The 19,033-nt window shown below is 44.5% G+C and overlaps 1 protein-coding gene across 1 annotated transcript; it reads left to right on the forward strand.

The window, feature by feature from the left end:
• The first annotated feature begins 12,607 nt into the window (after window positions 1-12,607).
• On the forward strand, window positions 12,608-18,340 carry LOC118245510 (protein FAM162B-like). The gene is made up of 4 exons (XM_035541755.2): window positions 12,608-12,853; window positions 14,890-14,995; window positions 16,452-16,560; window positions 17,273-18,340. Exons 1-4 carry the CDS (start codon window positions 12,691-12,693, stop codon window positions 17,378-17,380), a joined length of 486 nt encoding a protein of 161 aa, XP_035397648.1. The 5' UTR covers window positions 12,608-12,690; the 3' UTR covers window positions 17,381-18,340.
• The last annotated feature ends 693 nt before the right edge of the window (window positions 18,341-19,033 follow it).

Raw genomic sequence — 19,033 nt, forward strand, 5'->3', positions numbered from 1 at the left:
AAGGGAGGTGAGGGGGGAGTTGGTGTTTTGACCTTTCTTCATTTGGAATGAGGAAATAGTCATTGCTTTAAAACTATCTGAAGGATGACAAAAATCTTTCCCAACTTGTTCTATGATGTAAATATGATGAACATGCTGGTAGGAGCTTTTACAGATTTAAAAACAAACGAACAAACAAAAATGTCAAGTTCTGGTCCTGGCATCTGGTTGGCAATACTTTTAAGCTTATTTCTATGCCATGGGTAGTGAGCTTACTCTAAACTAGATTGGTGTAATGATTTGTTTAAAAAATAAACACACACACACACGCCCCAACAGTGCTGGCTTTTATTTTATTTTATTTTATTTTATTATTTTATTTTATTTTATTTTATTTTTCACTCATGGGATTGTTTAGTATATCCCCTGAAAGCTAGAGTTACTGTAATCAGATGAATCAAAGACAGCAACCTCTGACCAGGCAGCAGGACATGATGTGGAACTGAGAGGCTATTGTGAAAGAGACAGCAGCTTGTTAAACTGGATCTCTCACTGAAGGAATTGCTGTGGGGAATGGTAGCCTTACCTGGGCTGACCCTGCTCCATCGCAGTGAGGACAATAGATAGCATGGTCACAGCTGTTAAAGGAAGATTTTCTTCCCCAGTAAAACCAGCTAGAGTTAACTTTCCTGAACTGTTTTATCAGTGCGTGACAACTCAGCCAATTATGAAAGTATAACTGACCTCAGTGAAGCATGGAGTCAGTGTGGGGTGAAGTATGTGTGGGCATCTCGAATAGAGTCCAGCTCAAGAGCCAGAGCAGAATTGAAGAGGTTTGGAGAAAGGGAAAGAAGACAGCTGGAGTGTTGAAATAGGCTCTGCTCAGCAAGCAACTGATGGAATTAGGATTTTGCTTTGCAAAAATCAGGGCTGGAGAGCAGAGACAAGAGTCATCTAAGGAAAATTATGGGAGAAAATCATCTAAGAAAAATCGTTTCCAAGGAAATCAAGAAAGTATTGAAGGAGGCTAGGTAATGACAATTTATGGTTTCTAACAATTTTAGAGACAGAAAAAAAAAAGACAGAAAAGGAAGGTGGTGAGCTCCCCTGCTCCGGTACTGAGGAGTCTCAGTGGAAGGTGATGGCTGGTGGAGACAACAGCCAGAGAGGGGAGATTGTCCAACAGTGCACCAAAGTAACTGAAGTAACTTGCCTAAGGACACAGGGCAGCACCAATGGCAAAAGAAGACCCAGTCCACCCAGCAGTCACTGCTGCCTTGCTCTTACTGCCAATTATAATGGCAGAGGTTTAGTTACTGTACATACCTCTCTGCATTGGGCTGAAATAAAAATGGCATGCAAATGACACTAGGCAGGGAAAGCAAGTAATTCAAACAGGAGAAAGTCAGCAATATTTTAATGGTTTATCCAGAAAGTCCTGCATAAATGAGCCAGTGATTGCAGTTGAGCTGATGTGGGAGGGCTGGGGCGTCTCTGAACCTGTGACCCCATAGTGCTCCCACAGCACTCCAGCTAGCCACTAAGTCTGTTTTTCCTTGTTATTCCTGCACAGGCAATTGCTGCTTTTCTGTGAGTACAACAGTTGGCATTTCCTTATTCCTTGTGTTCTCCACCAGTTCATCTGTGTCTCATGGGACAGGCAGGGCTTGACAGCTGAAATAACCAGGCACCTGGCTGCAGTCACTCAAATATGGAGACACCCTAAAATTTTGCTTCTGTCTTCCAGCCATGAAATGGGAATATAGCTTTGGGCTTCCTCTGCCTACCCACAGCATTGCTCAGAAGAGTTTTCAAACCAGCAGGGAAGATTTTCCATCCAGCCTCTATCTCACAGAAGTGTCTGTGAGGCCACAGCTTCATAGTTGGTGAGAACAACTTGCTGCGTGGAAGGCTGTGTGTGGGGAAGGTGGTCAGACCTGGTGGTAAGAAGGGAGCTGCTAATCCTTCGCCTCACTTACAGGGAATGCTGCTTTGTGCCATTTCCCTTTGCTTCCAAGGATGGCATCTGCAAGTGCGACCAGATGGCCTGGGGTGGATGGAGAACGGGCGCGTGAGCAAGCAGGGGAGCAATCACTCATTTTTATTGCTGCCAGAATTTAGATGGCAGCAGAAAAAAGCAGCTGGGTACAAATAGTGCTGCTGCTAGGAAGCTTGTGCACAAGCACGGAGCTGCACTTTTGTTTGTGGGAGCCCAGAGTGGACTGAAAGAATGGACTGCCTCCTCAATGGGCAGGAGTGCTTAGGCAGCGTGCTCACCTGGGTGCAGCTTTGCATGCACTGAGCAGAAGGGCCTGGATGCATGGTTTAGTGATTGCAGTGGTATTGTACAAGGCAGCGTGCAGAGTGTGCCAGGCAGGAAATTAGGGGCAGTGGTTTGCTCACTGGACACTTGACTGGGTGTCTCATGTCAGATCCCAGGGGAGTGTTTTTTTTTAGGGAGTCTTATTTAGGAACAGTTTAGAAATGGTCTTTTGCGGCCCACCTGTGTCCAGCTTGAGCCATGAGTGAGAGTTCCACGGTAAGCCAAACTGGGGGGAAGCAGCACAGCTCCTCAATTGCAGCACACCCAGGGAGCTGAGAGGTTATCCGGCAGCACTGGCTTGGACAGCTCTGCTGGCCCTGCTGCGGCTAGCAGAGTGCTACACTTGTGGTAGGAGCTAGGTGCAATTGTGTTGATGGTGTGCAGTGAATATCTATCCACTTTGGTGCTCTGAAAAGGTACATCCCCTCTTGCAGTCACAAAAAGAAAGCCTGCAAGGCAGCTTGTAGCCATGAATGTATGTTTTAATAATTTTCAAGTATTTTGAAAGCAAAGAGGGAAACAAGTAAGCAAACACCAAATAGGAGCCAAAAAGGCCAAACACTGGTCATATTTACAGGACAGATTGGGAAGGCAGACAGCAATGTGGGAGCTAGTAATGCAGTGGTGTGTTTGATACAGCTGTTGATCAGAGAAAGATGAATGCCTAGGGGAAAATCTAGAAATATGTAGAACGCTGCAAATTAATATTGGTTGTTTGACAAAGACTAAAGTAATGAGAGGAATCTGCCATGTTCCACCTGTTCAGATAGAGCTACTGGGCTGTGAAATGACAGATCAAATTAATGTGCCAGGCAGAAAGGCTGTAATGAGAGGCTTTGATTGCTGAGGCGTTGGCTAGACCCTGGAGCCTGTGACCTGGGAGAAGAGAGGAGGAGGGTGATCGCTGAAGGGATTCTGGGTTCATCTGGAGGGTTTAAGCCTGGGTAGTCCTGAGTGCTTTACTCCCTCCAAGATCTTGGAAATGATCATTTTGGATTGATGTTTCCATGAAAATCAATATGGGAGAAATGTTTTGATGCTTTCCAGCTAAGGAGTTCAATAGTAATTAGATACAGAATTCATTTGAGTTTTCTTCAACAAAATCGTTAAAAATGTTTTCACAAGTGTTTCTGCATAAGTCAGAATGTTTTTGGTAATCTTTGGCCAGCCTGCTCCCCTTGGACAGGGACACAATAGCCTGGATGTCACAGTGTGGATCTTATGCGGCAGGCAGTCCATCCTTACTCCCAGCACCTGCCTGCGAGGCTGGGTTCTGCATAGAGCCCCATGGCCAGCTCCATGCTGCAGCTGGGTGGGAGCCAGCCACACTGCTGTGGAAGGCCTGAAATCATGCAACAGGAATCCAAACCCTCCGGCTGACAATAGACCCTTGTCCCGAGTCTCCAGAGGGTCGGCTTGGTGCTGTCAAATGAGACCTGTCTGCTTGTGCTGAAGTGATGCTCTAGACATTCAGATGTTGGACAATTGCACATTCAATTTTGGAGATGCAGACTTTTGATTAAATCCAGGATTTACAAAATAAAATAAAAAGGGGAGTTCAGGGAGAAAGACATAGGTAAAAAGAAATATTAGTAAACTGTGAATCATCAAAATGGGTCTTTCTACCCCCTCTCTCAGAGATTTGACAGGGTGTCCTGGTTTCAGTTAGGACAGAGTTAATTTTCCTCCTAGTAGCTGGCAGGGTGCTATGTTTTGGATTAGAATGAGAAGAGCGCTGATAACATGCTGATGTTTTAATTGTTGTAGAGCAGTGCTTACACCAAGCCAAGGACTTTTCAGCCTCTCTCTGTCCTGCTAGCGAGCAGGCTAGGGATGCAGCAGGAGCTGGGAGGGGACAGACCCAGGACAGCTGACCCAAACTGGCCAAAGGGGTATTCCATACCATCTGACGTCATGCTGAACAATATATAGGGGTGGCTAGCCGGGGTGGAGGGGGGGCCGGCTGCTCGGGGATAGGCTGGGCATCGGTCAACGGGTGGTGAGCAATTGCATTGTGCATCACTTATTTCGTACACATTATTACTATTAATACTATTATTATTATTATTATTGTTGTTGTTATTCTTTTCCCTGTCTTAATAAACTGTCTTTATCTCAACTCACAGACTTCACTTTCCCGTTTCTCTCCCCCATCCCGGAGAGGGAGGGGGGAGGGTGAGCGAACGGCTGTGTGGTGTTTGGCTGCCAGCCGGGCTAAACCACAACACAGGGCTAATCTTAAAACACTGACACAGCCGCAGACAGAATAGCATCCCCATGTACTCTGAGAGCCATAATCCTCAGGAGCTCTGTAAATGCTAACAGATACATACTGTGATCTGTGCTTTCGTCAGTCTGAGTTATTTCTGCAGACCCTGCCTGGCTATTGGCATTGTCTCACAGGTTTGATAGGTGCTCCTTCTGCACCCCCAACCCGTATAGAACTGGCTAGTGACTGTTGGGACAGTCTGGGAAGTCTCCAGATGATGTTGTTGGACATAGAAGTCTTTTCCTAAATAGTCAGCTCTGGCCCTCGCAACTACCACTGGTGTACACAGACAATGTGGCAGATCCCACATTAATCTTGGGACATTTAGAGTTGGGGTCAGGTATGAACTGCAGCATTCCCACAGATACGGTTACTCTGTTAGACCAAGCCAGAAGTGGGTAAAACCCCTCTCCTGTCTCACTGCAGTTCTGCAAGGGGATAAGTTGGTATTTTATCTCTTGCACCTCTGGTTGAAAGTTAGATTCTCTGGTCCTGCTTAGCATGCAGCAGCACTGAGCCAGTGCTCCCCTTGCTCATCTAGAGCACTAAGATTCATTAACCTGCGTTTATCAGCTCTTGCCAGGGAAATGGTGAATAATGAGGCCTGGTTCAGGTAATGAAATGATCTCCCTCTCACATCTGATTACATTGCCTCATTATTTCTTCAGTGTGTAGTTTTGTTTCCCTGGAAACTTGTTTTGTAAACACTAATGACTGTGCAGTTATGGTCCAAAGTTAAACTTCCCAACAGTGCTGCAGGAGTCTGGTGAGCCACATGGCCAGGCTGTCCATTACCACATGTGCTTCATTCACTAATGTGGGGATGGAGACAGCCTCTGCCTCTTTGCTGCAAGGTACACAGAGCAGCACCAGGAATGTGTAGCCTTTTGCAACCACCAGGAACAGCTTTTATCTTTTTGATCAGGTGCCATTGCTGTGATTTAGCCTACCTAACTGTCCCTCTTCTCTGTTGTTGAGTTTCTCTCAGAGATGTCTACCACGGTCCCTCTCCATTTGTATTTTGTTAGCTAAGAAAAATACATATTCCTCTTTTCTTCCCCTCCCTGCCCCCCATTATTTAATTTCTTTTTTTCCCCCTTCCTTGCCGGAGCAGTGCAGATTGTTCAAGATATCTCATATAAGTATTCTAAGTGTGTTTTCTCTCTACTGGAATGACTTTGTTTGTACATCTTGAAATTTCATCTGCTTTTTCAGCAGCATCTACTTATCAGCCTGGAGTCATCCTAAGTTAAAATACTGCATCCAGAAATTCTCATCCTTAGCCCCAAAGAGATGTGTACTCTTTGCCCCGTTTCTACAACATAAGCCCTCAAGTTCATCCAGTTTTCCTATGACTTCCTTCTCATTGACCTCTGTGTAGACTTGGTGACACCATCCCCCCTTTACCCACTTCCTTCTCCAGCTTACCATTTTTATAAGTATCTCTCTTTCTCCAACCATAGTGTTTGTAGCTGTGGAGGATGTTTTACTGAAATCTAAGCAAATGAGAGCTGCCCACCTAACATAGGCAGCACATGCTATGTATCTGTAATAAGCTAAGTCTTGTACAAACCCTTCTTGCAATAAGACAGCTCATTGCAATGGTTCTGTATGTGTTTCCTTGACATACACAGTCCAGAAAATGCAGGACAACTTCATGTTATTTTCAGAGAAGTAGCCTTGTTTATGAAGGATGTAGCCAGCTCCTGGTCTGCCAGTAATCATATGTCTTCTCAAGACGAGTCTTTTTTTTTCTGTCCTCCTCATTATTTCTTTACCATACTATGCAGAAGCTCCAGTAACATCTTGGGACTCCCTGTGCAAGGCATTGTCCATGCAAGCTGGTGACGGAAGAGTCACCAGCCCGAGTCTAAGCCCTACAGAGGAGAGGCATGCATGAGCCATTTCCTAACAGAATGCAGATGGATGTTACCACTGGTTTGAACAAGGCACCAAGGCAACATTGGTGTACTGAAGCCCCTGGACCACGTGTGACAGATTTTCACTCTCCTGCCCTTTCAAAGCTGCTCTTGAGGGACTGTGCATCTTTCAGGAGATACATTTTTATGGTGGTCCCTTTTGTCATATAAGAGCTGCTGGGAAAGTAAATCTTATCCTACAGGCTGGTCATGTCTCACCTAGGAGTGTTTGGAAGAGTTTTGTGGTCTCTTTAGAGGACTTGTCAAGACATAGGTCATAAATTTGAGGTGGTACCTGGCCCTTTCATGAACTACCATGGTGTGCATTGCTGGGACAAACCTGTCCCCGTGGCAGTGCCTACCCTGTGTTACCCAGGATACATTTGCACATTTGCTCCTGTATTGATTTCACACACACTCAACCAGTCACTAGAAGGTAAAATTTGAACCCCATAGTAGAGGGGCTGATAACAATATGGGCAGGTTTATTGGCCTGATTGATAGTACGTAACTTCTTGCAGGAGCTGAAAAAATGAAAGTCATCCATATATTAAAACGAGTGTGGGGAAAAGACATTTCCACATATAATTGTTCAATCTGTTTAAATTAGTTTTCTTTTTCACCAAACTATCAACTAATGGACTGAAAAAATTCTAAATGCGTCTGTTTTTGAAGACAATGCCATTTTTCTCAGGAAAGAAAATCATTAAGTGACAAGTGAGCAACGAGTCTGTCCTTGTCAGTGTGTTTCTCAGCTTCAGCTGGGGAAACAGGTGTGGAAAAGGCTTAAATTAAATGGCTTTCCACACTGTGAGTCAAAATGTAAATTGTTAGGATTTTGATGGTTTTGTTTTCCTCGTAGGGTTTTGCACATTTATGCTACAGAGTGCAATTGTGCAGTATTCCAGAAGTAAGTGACCTGGTGCAAAGCTCACAATACATTAATTTCCTTAGTTGTAAAACCTGCAATTTCATCACAATATCTTGAACACCTTGCAGCATTTTCCATGAGTCCTGGGTTCTTTGCTACTTGTATATGGCTCCTCATCAGCCTCTCCATGATGAAGGCAGTCCTAGGCAGCCACCACACATTTCAGCCCATTGGTAGGTGGCTGCTGAGTGTCCCATTCACCTTTGTGCTGGAGGCCATATGCCATTTCATTGCCTCTACATGACCACCCCAAACCGTGGGAAAAGGTCATACTGGGGCTTTGTCAGAGTAATAGCTTTGTTTTGCCTTCACTAGCTTTGTCCTTCTGACCCCATCTGTTATAAACCCTGTACTTTGCACCAAGTGCATTCTAGACCCCTCCCATGTCCCATTTTTATCCTTGTTTGGAGAGGTTAGTGACTCTAGGTCCAGCCCACAAGCTCTACCTAATTTGACTGCTATTAAGACAATTCATAGCTGTCTTTTTCTGTGACCAACAAATATTATATTGCTTCATAGCAACTGACTGACATATATCCTATTGCTTCTTAGATAAAAACCTAGAGCTGATAGAAGGCAACAAAGAGATTGTAGCTTATTGATCTTCTTGGCTTCTGCAACATGCCTGTTCATAGGTGCTTTCATTACCAGCAGAAGAGGGAGGACTGCACTCTCATGTGGTTCCAGAAGTGAACACACCTTAACCAGCAAAACATCAGCCTTGCTAACTGTGGTTTGAGACCCCTAAGAACAAATACCCTTGATGGCAGAGAAGCTGTATCTTCTTAGTTATGAACCATTTGTAGATTGTAATGTCAGACATTTCTGCTCAGACCCAACACACTCAGGGCTGATTACATAAAATTATTAAATACAGCAGCTCAGGGAGGAGGCCAAATCATGCTCTGTCTTGTGTTAATGACAGAGATAGAGACCAGCTCAAATCGTTTTCACCTGGGGAAAATGACTGCTCCTGTCGTAGAAAATACCAATCAGGTTACATCAATTATCTTTCCCTATCAGGCGACTGATGGCAAAAAGGCTCATATAATGTGAATTAGGCAAGATTTGCTAAAGTAAGTGGAGTTTTTTTTTTAGTAGTGGTTGGTGTTTTATTTATAGGTGCTAGACATTTTATTTTTCTAATGTGAAGTGATACTATCAAATTTGAAGTAATAAGAGCAATAATAGAAAACACAAGAAATTTCAGCAACTATGAAAATGGGTAGATGAATTTTGATTTCATTTTTAAAAGCAAAGTTGAAGTTTAAAATGGAAGGGGGGGGTGTCCTTCACCATCACTACTCTCTTTTATTAGATGCCTTGTTTTATTGATAGCACTCAAGATTATAAAAAATGAACCCAAGCTTCCTGAAGTGATTAAAGCCTCGTGCTGATGATTGGTTTTGGTGTTACAAACCCTCTAAGCCTAGGTTTGCTGTAAGATGTTCATTTAATTTGACTTGGCCTTGGTGTGAAAAAGTTATGAAACTTTAAGTTTCTCAGGATTCAGTCTGGAGGAGATAGGAGGAGAGAACAGAGGCACTCGGAGTACTGATCCCTGAAGAGGAGGGATGGGCACTTGGGTTTGGGCTCTGGAGGCGAGTGAGATATTCAAAGCAATTCATTGATCTTGCTGTGTTAAATTTTATTCCTGGAGAACACTGAGTTGTGTGGAGGAAGGTTTCTTGTCTCACTTAGAATTTCCCAAGGCACAAGCTCATCCAGAATTGTTTGTTTATCTCTGCTATGAACAAAAGCAGAGCTCTGTAGCACACTTAATTAGATGAGAAGAAGGTAAATAATTTTATGATAAAGTTATCTTCTGCTCCTCATCACCATCCTGATACGTAAAAACTTTGTGTGGTATGCTAAGCAGAACCTGATGGTAAGCCATTTAGTTATGAGGACGGCACATGTGAAAATAATGTAGTAATATTTTTTCAATTGAATACTCCTGTGGATTCTTTTGTGAATATGACTAAAAATACTGTGTAGTCTTATGAAAATTAACCAGGAGATGTAAAGAGGTAGTCCTGCCTGGGCTTTTTGGAGGAATAAACTTTCATTCCTGTGATTGTTGAAAGCAGATAAAGAAGTATAAGTGAAGACAACCTGGGTCCATTCATTGCTGCAATAATCAGGATTAAGGTGAGGGGAATGACGCTATAAGGACAGTCAGAAATCAAAGAGTAATGTATTTTATACTGTGGCTTTTTGATTCCAGTTCTATAAAGGCTTCTGTGTACATTTAGGGAGGGGAGGATGATTGACTGCTGATCCTGCTTGCAAGAGCAGAGCCTGAGAAGGCAGAAAGGATGTGAGGGTGATGAAGAGGGGGAGGGAGTCTTGTGAGGTTTTGTGTGTAGTTTTCCATCTTCAGCACAAGCACCAGTGTGCAGCAAAGTCTATAACTATATATCACTCTTGCAGAGAAAAGAGAAATGTTATGACTGTCTCTACAGCTGCAGACCATCTTCTGTTTTATCTGAACTAGCTTGCTCCTTTGTAACTCAAAAACCTTAAGACCTGTGCTCCCCTCATGCAGCGAGGGTCAGAGAAAGCCTGGGGGATGTCTCTACAGCTACTCGCTGTGCCTTATCTGTACTGTACAGGACTTGTTGAGGAGCTGGGGCCTTGGTCTCCTCCTGGCAGAAGGACGTTGGCAGAGGACAAGATGGTGCCTTAAGCCTGGTCTTGCTAATTTTGCATGTCTGAACAAGTTGTTACTGCTATATAATAAACTCCCTGTCTGCGAGCTTAACAATTATGAAATAATGGTTGTGTTCTGATAATGAGACACTGATGGGTATCCAGCTATGTCTGGATGATGGGAGTGGAAAAAAATGAGCCCTATAGGGATGTTTTGTAACCTGGGCAGGGGGGACATTCACTTGCTGAGCATAAAACACCTCTCTGAGGAAGGCTAAGAACATCAGGCTGCATATAGGAACCTTGGTCCAAGAGCACTCTGCATCTCTTCTCTGTTCAGGAAGGGACTCAAGATGCTCTAGGTAAGAGAAAGATCCATGGTGCACAAGGGGAAGTTTGATTTCCTAACGCAGTGGTGTGTATAGCTTTTTATCAGCTGTCTTGCACTGCAGAGCAAAACTCATCCCAGCGATAATCATTCCCAGTGCCAGAGAAATGAGTAAAATTCAGGAGCAAATAACTGCCTTTGTGGTTTCATGAGGACCTGGGTGTCTTTGCACTTCTAAATTCTGGCATAATAAATCCTGAAGTGCTTTTTTGCTCACAGCAGACATGATTAATACAGCTGTTAGCTGGTGTGTTTTTTAGAGGAAACAATTGGCAACCCCTAGGTGGATAAGCACTGGAGGCCTGGAAACCCTGTGATTTTTCTCTGCATTTGAGAAGCTGAGAGATAAAATAAAAATATTTTTTTTTCCTTTTAAACCCAGACTGGGACATGAGGTAAAGACGGTCACTTTTGCAATAAAAACTTTCAACATATCTGTTAAGGTGGAAATCACAGCAGCTCACCCTGTCACCTCCTGCCCACCTGCCCAGGCAGTGAGGGATGTCTGAGTGGACAAGGCCCATTTTCCACTCAGCAGCTCTTCTGTGAGGTGAAAACAGGGCCTGTGGGGATGCTTAGACATGCTGAGCCCTGTAAAATTTATGCTATAAATGCAGCCTTCTCTTCTGCACACCCCATCTACCCCCATTGCAATCCTGATCGGGATGCTGTGACTTTACCAGGTTTCTCTTCTGCTTCTTCCAGCATAATCACAGCCACTGATTTCTGCTTGTTTGCAGATCTAGTTTGCAGCTGGAAGCTCAAACCACCATTTATTTTCTGTATGGGTTCCTAATCTGGAAATGGATCTAATTTGCTTTACTGAATTACACGCAAATTAAGCTAAACACATTGTGTAACGTCCGGATGCATTGTGGAGCTTTCATGAAAGAGGAAAAGGAGCGTTTGTCACTGCTGCGTGTTTCTTCTTTCCTCAATATCAGTAACTTTGTGTTCTCAAAAATATAAAATGTCTCTATAAACACTGGAGTTTTTCCTTGGGGCCAGGAGCTGGGTAGCTGGAGATGCATCTGTTTTGCATCTTTCATCCTCTCAGCCATAAAAGAACATCCTTGCCAACATCCTGAGCTCTATCCCCTTGCAGTTTCTCCCCTCACAGTTAGACACACTTTGGTTATCTGCAATATTGCACTTGATAGTATTATTAAATAGTTCTGAACATCTTCCTTTTGGCAATAGCTTCTTCCCTCTTGAATGGAATTTTTTCTTCTTGTAAATCAGCTTTGGAGCCTCGTACATTTAAGGAAAGTAAATACCTTACTGCTACAAATGAGAAAAGAATTTTACATTTTCATTTCCTGACCCATCAGGGAGAATTTTGTGCAAAATACAGGAGAAATATCAAAGTGGAAAAAAAGGCATTGTTTTTGGTTCATTCTCTGATTAGCACAGCTGATGTTATAAAAAGCACCCAGGGCTAGTCAGACTTTGTGGAGACTGAATTGAAAGAGGACAAATTCTTCAAAGGTTAGTGCTACTTCTCAATGACCAGTTGTACTCACTGACAAATACTACATCACCTGAGGTCTTTTACATGATTTCTTAGTTTACTGATTTAAACTATGTCTGAAATATATTTATTTTCTAGGAAAGTTTGCTGTTTAAATGTGGGACTGTCATGATCCCAGGATGGGGTCACCACGTGCATTTACAGCCACAAGCATTGCCTTTAATTTCCCTTCACTAAACCATGTTTATTCTGAGACAGCGAAAAAGCCTTTCCTCTTCACAAAGGCTGTTTAACAGGACTGATTTGCAAGATTATTTTTTTAGCTGAGAACAATTAAGAACTCTAACAGCTTAACCGACTGTGATAATTAACAGTTACGGAGCCTATCTTTGTGGAGAATATAGCACGCTGTCCTATTTTAGTCCTAGCATAATAAGGAGTGAGGAAAAAAAAAAATAAATACCCATTGATATCCAGAGCAGTTCCCTAGGATGGTGAGCCTGGGGGAGAGCCCACGCTGGGTGTGAGCTGCCACAGCAGCCGTTTCTGCCTGTGTAATGCAGAAGGTTAGTCACTTTGACAAACACGGGCAATAAATTTAACTAGTCATCGTGACGCAAGAAGAAACTTTTGGCAGCCAATGTGGAAAAGTGTGCTACTCCCCACTCACAGGAAGTGGTAGTTTTATGTAAATAACTTCTGGGTCAACCTTCTGGGCTCCAGCCGGTGCCCCGGCCGTTTGCTTGCAGCAGCCCAGGATGCTGGGGAGGCTCTTGGGCAGCAGCCCCAGGCTGTGGTGGGGAGGGGCTCGCCCGAGCACCTGGGGCCCCCACACTGCTCCTCTGTTCCTGCGCCCTGCCAGGGCCATCGGTGACAAAGCCAGGGGTGTGCGGGATGTGGTGCAGCAGACAGCTAATCCAGGTGGGTAGAAGTGCTTTGGTCACTGTTTCGTGCTGCAGAACGGAGGGGAACGTGTTTGTTTTTTCCAGGAAACAGCTAGACAATGACCCTTGTTCCCATCCATGGCTGTGCTATTTCAGTGCTGTGTTGGGGTTATAAGCATTGCCGAGGCACAGAGAGAATCAAGAGTTCCAACCAGCATAGTAGTCAGGAATAAAGTTCTTTGTGTTAAATAGTCCTTCTCTTGTGGTGGCAAACAAACGGACATCTCATGTCCCGGAATCTGTTAATTAAAAAAGAAAGTAAAAGTTCCTCCTCACACCCTCCTGCTGGGTTTCTGGTGGAGGATGGGTGCACATCCCCACACATTCAGGGATGGTGATGCCTGCCACTGCCATGTCCTATCCCTCCCCACCCAGCACACCTTGGAGGTAAGGGGTATGCCAGCTCAGACAGGGACATAGGAGTGGCTCAGTGCAGTAACTTAAAGGCAGTGGATGTGTTTATTGCTCCTTCTAGTGAGAAGGAAGGTCAGATCCATGCTTGGGCATCCTTCTAGCCTGATCTTCCCAGCAGGGAGCTGCTTGGTACCCCCTCCAGATGAGTGAGGTCTCTGTACCAGGCAGCCCGTCCTGCGGTGGGCAATCTCACTGGCGCAGTTTCTCTTTATAATCCATACCATCACCTCCTTGGCCGTGCCTTTGCAGATTCTTTACCCTAGCAAGACCAGGCTGTGTGGGGCTGCTGGTGTTTCCATGGAATGGATGTGGCTGTCTAGAAAAGGGCTTTGCCCTTGTTTTCCCTGAGATGGAGCCTGTCCTTTTAGCAATCTATCCCACTGCTGGCTGCAAATCAGATTCAGGCTCTCACTGATATTTCAGATGTCTCTCTCCTGGTCTCACTGACACTGGTTAAGAAAAATATGAGAAGCAGGAGATTAAATTTACCTGGGGATTGGAGTACCAAGATTCACACCTGGAATTTTTCAGCCGCTCACAAGACCTGGCACACATGAACAGGCTTGGGGCCAAGACACTTAATGTAATTTCACAACTCAGCACAGGCAGGAAGAGATGCTCTGTGCCCTCTTCTGTATCTGCAGTCATTTCCTTTTAGCCAAACACCAGTAATTCACCAACAGCCAGGGAGTAGGGGACATAGAGACTGTTCATGTTCGTGTCCATCCCTTTCTGCGTGCCCTGAGGCATGCCTGCCTCCCCCACAGGGCTCTGTCACCCACAGCGCACTACTAAACACCAGTCTCACATTTGCAAGTACAGGGCATCATAACCCAGCATCTTGTGTGCACCCTGCCTGGGTACATGAGCAGATCCAGCTGCCTGAAATGATTGCCTATATGGACGTGCAAGGCAAAAACCAGGTTTGGGGCTAGCCATCGCTTACCCTATTTTCACAGGGTTTCCCTGCCGCTGGCCACATTGTGGCCTGTCATTGGGCTTGTTTCTGTCAAGAGGCACCGGAGTCTCTTTCTCATCATTCTCACAGTGACAGCATGCTAATGGCATCACTGCGGTAGTCTCCTGGGGTGTAATATATCATCATTAGATTACAGCAATGTGGTACCCAGCTTGCATGAGAACAACAGCCTCCCACCAGGCTGTATTTTAACAGACCTCATCTCTCTATCAGCACTTTCCAAAGGAGATGCTGTTGAGGACTTATTAGTGCTGCTGGCAGTGTGCTGAACTCACTATTTAAAGCAAGATGCAAGCAGGGTGAGAACATACTGTGGGCTTGGGGTGACTTCAGCCCCACATCCCTTCCACCTCTTAATAAGGAATGTTGGAGAGATTTTTAGTTTAAAACCCACTTAAAATAAAGAAAATATATATTTTTAAATTGAATAAGCTCCAAACATAACCAAGTATCTCATACCAGCTACATAATCCCATTGACATTATAAGGCACATTTGGCTCTCACAGAACAGAAAAGTGCTATTCTGAACTTTGAATCCTTTTCCTCTGTAGCTATATTTTTTCTTCTCTTCCTCTTCTTAAGTTTAGCTCACTGTTGCCTTTTGTAAAATTTCTTAAAGGTTACAAAGCATTCAAGAATGAAAGAAGGCCTACAAATTTTGATAAAAAGGTCTTAGTATGGGCAGGACGCTTTAAAAAGGAGGAGGACATTCCCAAGTACATAACGTAAGTATATGTAAAACCTTTTTCCTTCTGATATTAAATTCATTTCGCTTGAATGATGCTTTTGGATATGAACAAACAGATTGAGACACCAGTCTGCATTAGTCAGAAGTGTGTTTACAGGGTGGGTGTTTGTGGACTGCCACGCTTTTGGGGCTTGCTGCTACAGGTGTCCAAAAATAATCCCAACTTCTGGGAGCATTAACTCCTTGTTATACCTTGTGAAATATGCTGGATTCACTTATTTTAGGTAGCATAAGTTTCAGACTCAGCTGAAGTGTCTTTTGCAAGGCAAGTAGCTCTGTAGCTCAGAAGTTACCACAGTAAAATGTCATCTACTTTGGGTTTTTAACATTCTTGGCTAGCTTTTATTGATTAGCAATTAATAACGCTGCATACATTTTAAAAGAAAGTTAGGGCTATACACAGCTCTGGTGACAGACATCTGCAAAGAATTCCTCATGTCTGGTCTGTGGTTCTACACTCCATGATATCTCATGTCCCATGGAATTTTGTTAAAGGATTGTATTTCATTTCAGAGACCTAATGCCTCCAGACTTGTGGCATACTAGGGGCTCCTCCACTTGGCCTTCCCCTTGCTAAGTAAAGGAATTCACAGCTGGATAGGATTTCATGAATGACTCAGGTTGTCACATTGTAGTCTCTTGCAAGTGTGAATGGTTAGATAAATACTGTGAGTCACTCATGAAGGTAGAGGAGATTTCTCAGCAATGGCTGTGCGCAGTTGTTTGGGAAGACAAGTCTGGACGGACGGTGTAGTTGTCCGCTCCAGCTCAGGCTCAGTCTCTCACTGCGGTAGATACTGGTGTGCCTGTTGCCAGCTGCCTGGCAGAGGGCTACATGGTGGCGAGACAGGGCTGCAGAGCACTTACTTCATGCAGCTGGGAAGGGGATGTGGCTACACATGCAATCACCGCTTGCCGTGCCTCTTTGCTGCATGAAAACTCTCTATTGTTCTCAGCCAAAATGTCATACGTATGCTTTTATTCCACTGTGGGTGGCAAGGCATGGCCCCAGTGTCTCCTGGTACTGTGCAGCACCCCACACTGTGCCCTGCAACTCCCAAGAGTGGACCTCTCGTAATTCTGTTACCATGATGAAATTGCTTTTCTGTCCTTGTAATTTTCAGCTGTTCACTCTGTTGTGAAAGAAGATACAAGAGCAGAGTTTGTTGTTTGTGTTGTTGCTGTCAACAGCTGGGAGTACCAATACCTCATTGTGTGTGTGTGTGTGTGAAGGGTGTTGGCCAAATTTTTCCTGCATAGGCTTTTTTTTTTTTTTTTTTTGAGTCCTCTAAGCACTTGGAGAAAGAGTAGGTTAAATTCATAGTACATAAAAAGGCAGTTGCTGGAAGATTTGAGGATTCATTACCCAGCTCCCCATGATCTTATTTCCCACATGCTGCTACAGAATGGAAACTCTGCTCTGTCTTCCACAGGTCTGAGGTCCTCGACGCGGCAAGGAACAGTGTGAGGATAAAGGTTTGCTATATCATGATTGCACTGACCTTGCTGGGCTGTTTGGCCATGGTAATCACAGGCAAAGAAGTGAGTATTGCTTCTGAGTGAGGTGAACTGATTCACTTAATGTATGGTCTGTGTATGCTCTTTTTAATGCTCTTTTAAAATAAGCAGCTGGGTGACAGATAGGTGTTGAGGTTAAGTCCATATTAGCAATATTTTCATGGGATGTCTATCACCCTATTCTCCTGAGGAGAGACTGACACAGGGAAACACAACTTGCTTGTTAATGTGTTCCTTCTGACCTACTTTACCATAAGTAAGTGCACTGCAATGCCCCCATATCATGGTGTTTCACCAGGAGGCCTGTCCAAAGGTTGTGGAGCAGCTCACACAACAGCAGCAGAGCCGGGTCCTACCCTGCAGCAAAGGGAGTGGGGCTCCCATGGCACTGCCCAGCTAGCCACTGGGCCACCATGGCCACTAAAAGATATGAGACTTGTTTCTCCCACCCCACTGGTGGGGAGGGAGGGTCTGCAGCTAGACTAGCTTGTCCCAGCTGCAAGTGCTGTGCCCTTCTTCCATCCTGCTTGAGCACCTGTAAACATCAAGCACTGCAACTGTTATGCTATTTAGAAGCTGGAAATGATGACAGTTTAGTAAAATGAGGAGACACAATGTCTTTCGCTACAAAATATCAAAAAGGACAGTGTGATATCAAAGCAAGTAGTGCAAATACAGGGAAACTTAGTGGTGGGAAATGTGTGCATGCAATGATTTTCACCATTTCTTTTCAAAGGCTGCCAAAAGGGATCACACACTGCTGAGGATGAATGAACAAAAGAAGGCCAAATGGAGGGCTGAAGTCGAAAAAGATCAGGAGGCAGCTGCTGTGAAGCCACAATGATCAGGAACAGATTTACAATAACAGCAGGAGATAAGTGACTTGCACACATGGCGTACATACCTGTTTTCATTTTATGCTTTGGAACTTTTTCCCTGCAACTCTAGCAGGGCAAAGACTTTGCTTCTTAAAAACTGCTCTGTATGGACTGTGAAACTCCTATGGAAACTCCAGCAACTGCTTTCTGTGGTCTCTGGTCTTAGTCACCATGTTCAGCTAAAAAGCAGATGTCTCTAAACTGGGAAGAGTGAGAGGGATGGGTGCAGGACTCCTCATCTCTGGATCAGCTTCTTGTGGTGTTGTCAAAAGTGACACAGAGCTGGGGCAAAACAAGTCTGAAAAGTCTTTTGAAACCAGAAAGAGGTCAAATATCTCTACCTCTGAGCCTACTGCCATTGCTGTTCCCTCTCCCTCCCTGTGACAAGGGGAAAGGAGGGGCATGAGCACAGAGGGGCTGGGAAGATGGAGGGGTGTGAGCAGACCCTTGTGAAGATCTTGGGCCCAAAGGAGCTTTGTGCCAGAGGAGCTGATGGTGGTGTGGAGTGGTAGTGTGGGCTCATGGAGTGGTTTGGTGGCTGTGGGGCAGCTGCCTTCCTGGGAACCCACACCCTGCACAGGGAGCCTGTCTGGAGGCACCACTCATCCTGTTGCACTTCACTGGGTTTGCTTTTCCATCTTCTGCTTCTAGTCGTTGTCATGAAAGCTCCCTAGCTCTTGTTTAGTTGTGATTTTAGTCAGGATTAATTGTTAAAACATGGTTTGCTAAAACTGAATTCTTTTTAATCACCATAGTTCATTAACTTATAATAAAACAGCTGTCCAATTACATCTAAAATAAACACTTCTCTTTACAGCTTCATCTAAAGTGTCACCAAGCTCGCTTGGATGTTGTTTAACAAATGAGAGAGATCCTAATAAATTATTGAAAGTTCCATTTTCATAAAGTGATTAAACTTTAAGACAGACCTCAGTTTGTGCTTTTGATCTGAACCCCTGTGCATCATTCATAAATCCCTAATACCCGTAAAACAAGCCCACAGAGCTGGGTGCGCTGCGTGGGGTACCAAGGGATGCAGAGTGACAAAACCCATCTGTCTCACCCTGGCCACCACAGGAGGTGGTAGATGCTGTAACCAAGCTCAGCTTTTGTGCTGTGTCTTGAGCATCACACCAAGGCTTTTCTTTGCTGCTGCTGGTTTGTTACTTGGACAGGGTATACTTAGGCTCCAGTGGAGTCTGGAAGCTCCCACTCAGGTCTCAGGGGTTTATTGTGCCAAAAATCACATCCACTTATTGCTGGTATGTCACTACATGAACAAGTTGCTGGCAAGGACGGGATAATCCCCAGGGCTTGGGAGTGAGTGGTCAGCAGTTGAACTCTGGCCCTCTGTCTCCTGTGTCTGTGGTCATTTGGTGGCTTTTTTTCCCCCTTCTGAGGCTTTTTAGGAGCACTTTTCTCCATGTTGCACACCCATTTGGGATGAGGAGCATGTGTGAGAGGGATGTTACATCTGTCACAAGTTGGCATTCACAGTCCTTGTTTCCAACTCACGGACCTGTACAGTACAATCTGCAAAAAGTGATGTCTGCTCCCTGTAGTATTCCCCATGAAGCACATCTCAGAAAAGCGAAAATAACAGTCTAGGACAAGTACCA

The sequence above is a fragment of the Cygnus atratus genome, chromosome 13 (assembly GCF_013377495.2).
Source record: "Cygnus atratus isolate AKBS03 ecotype Queensland, Australia chromosome 13, CAtr_DNAZoo_HiC_assembly, whole genome shotgun sequence".
Taxonomy (NCBI): Eukaryota; Metazoa; Chordata; class Aves; order Anseriformes; family Anatidae; genus Cygnus; species Cygnus atratus.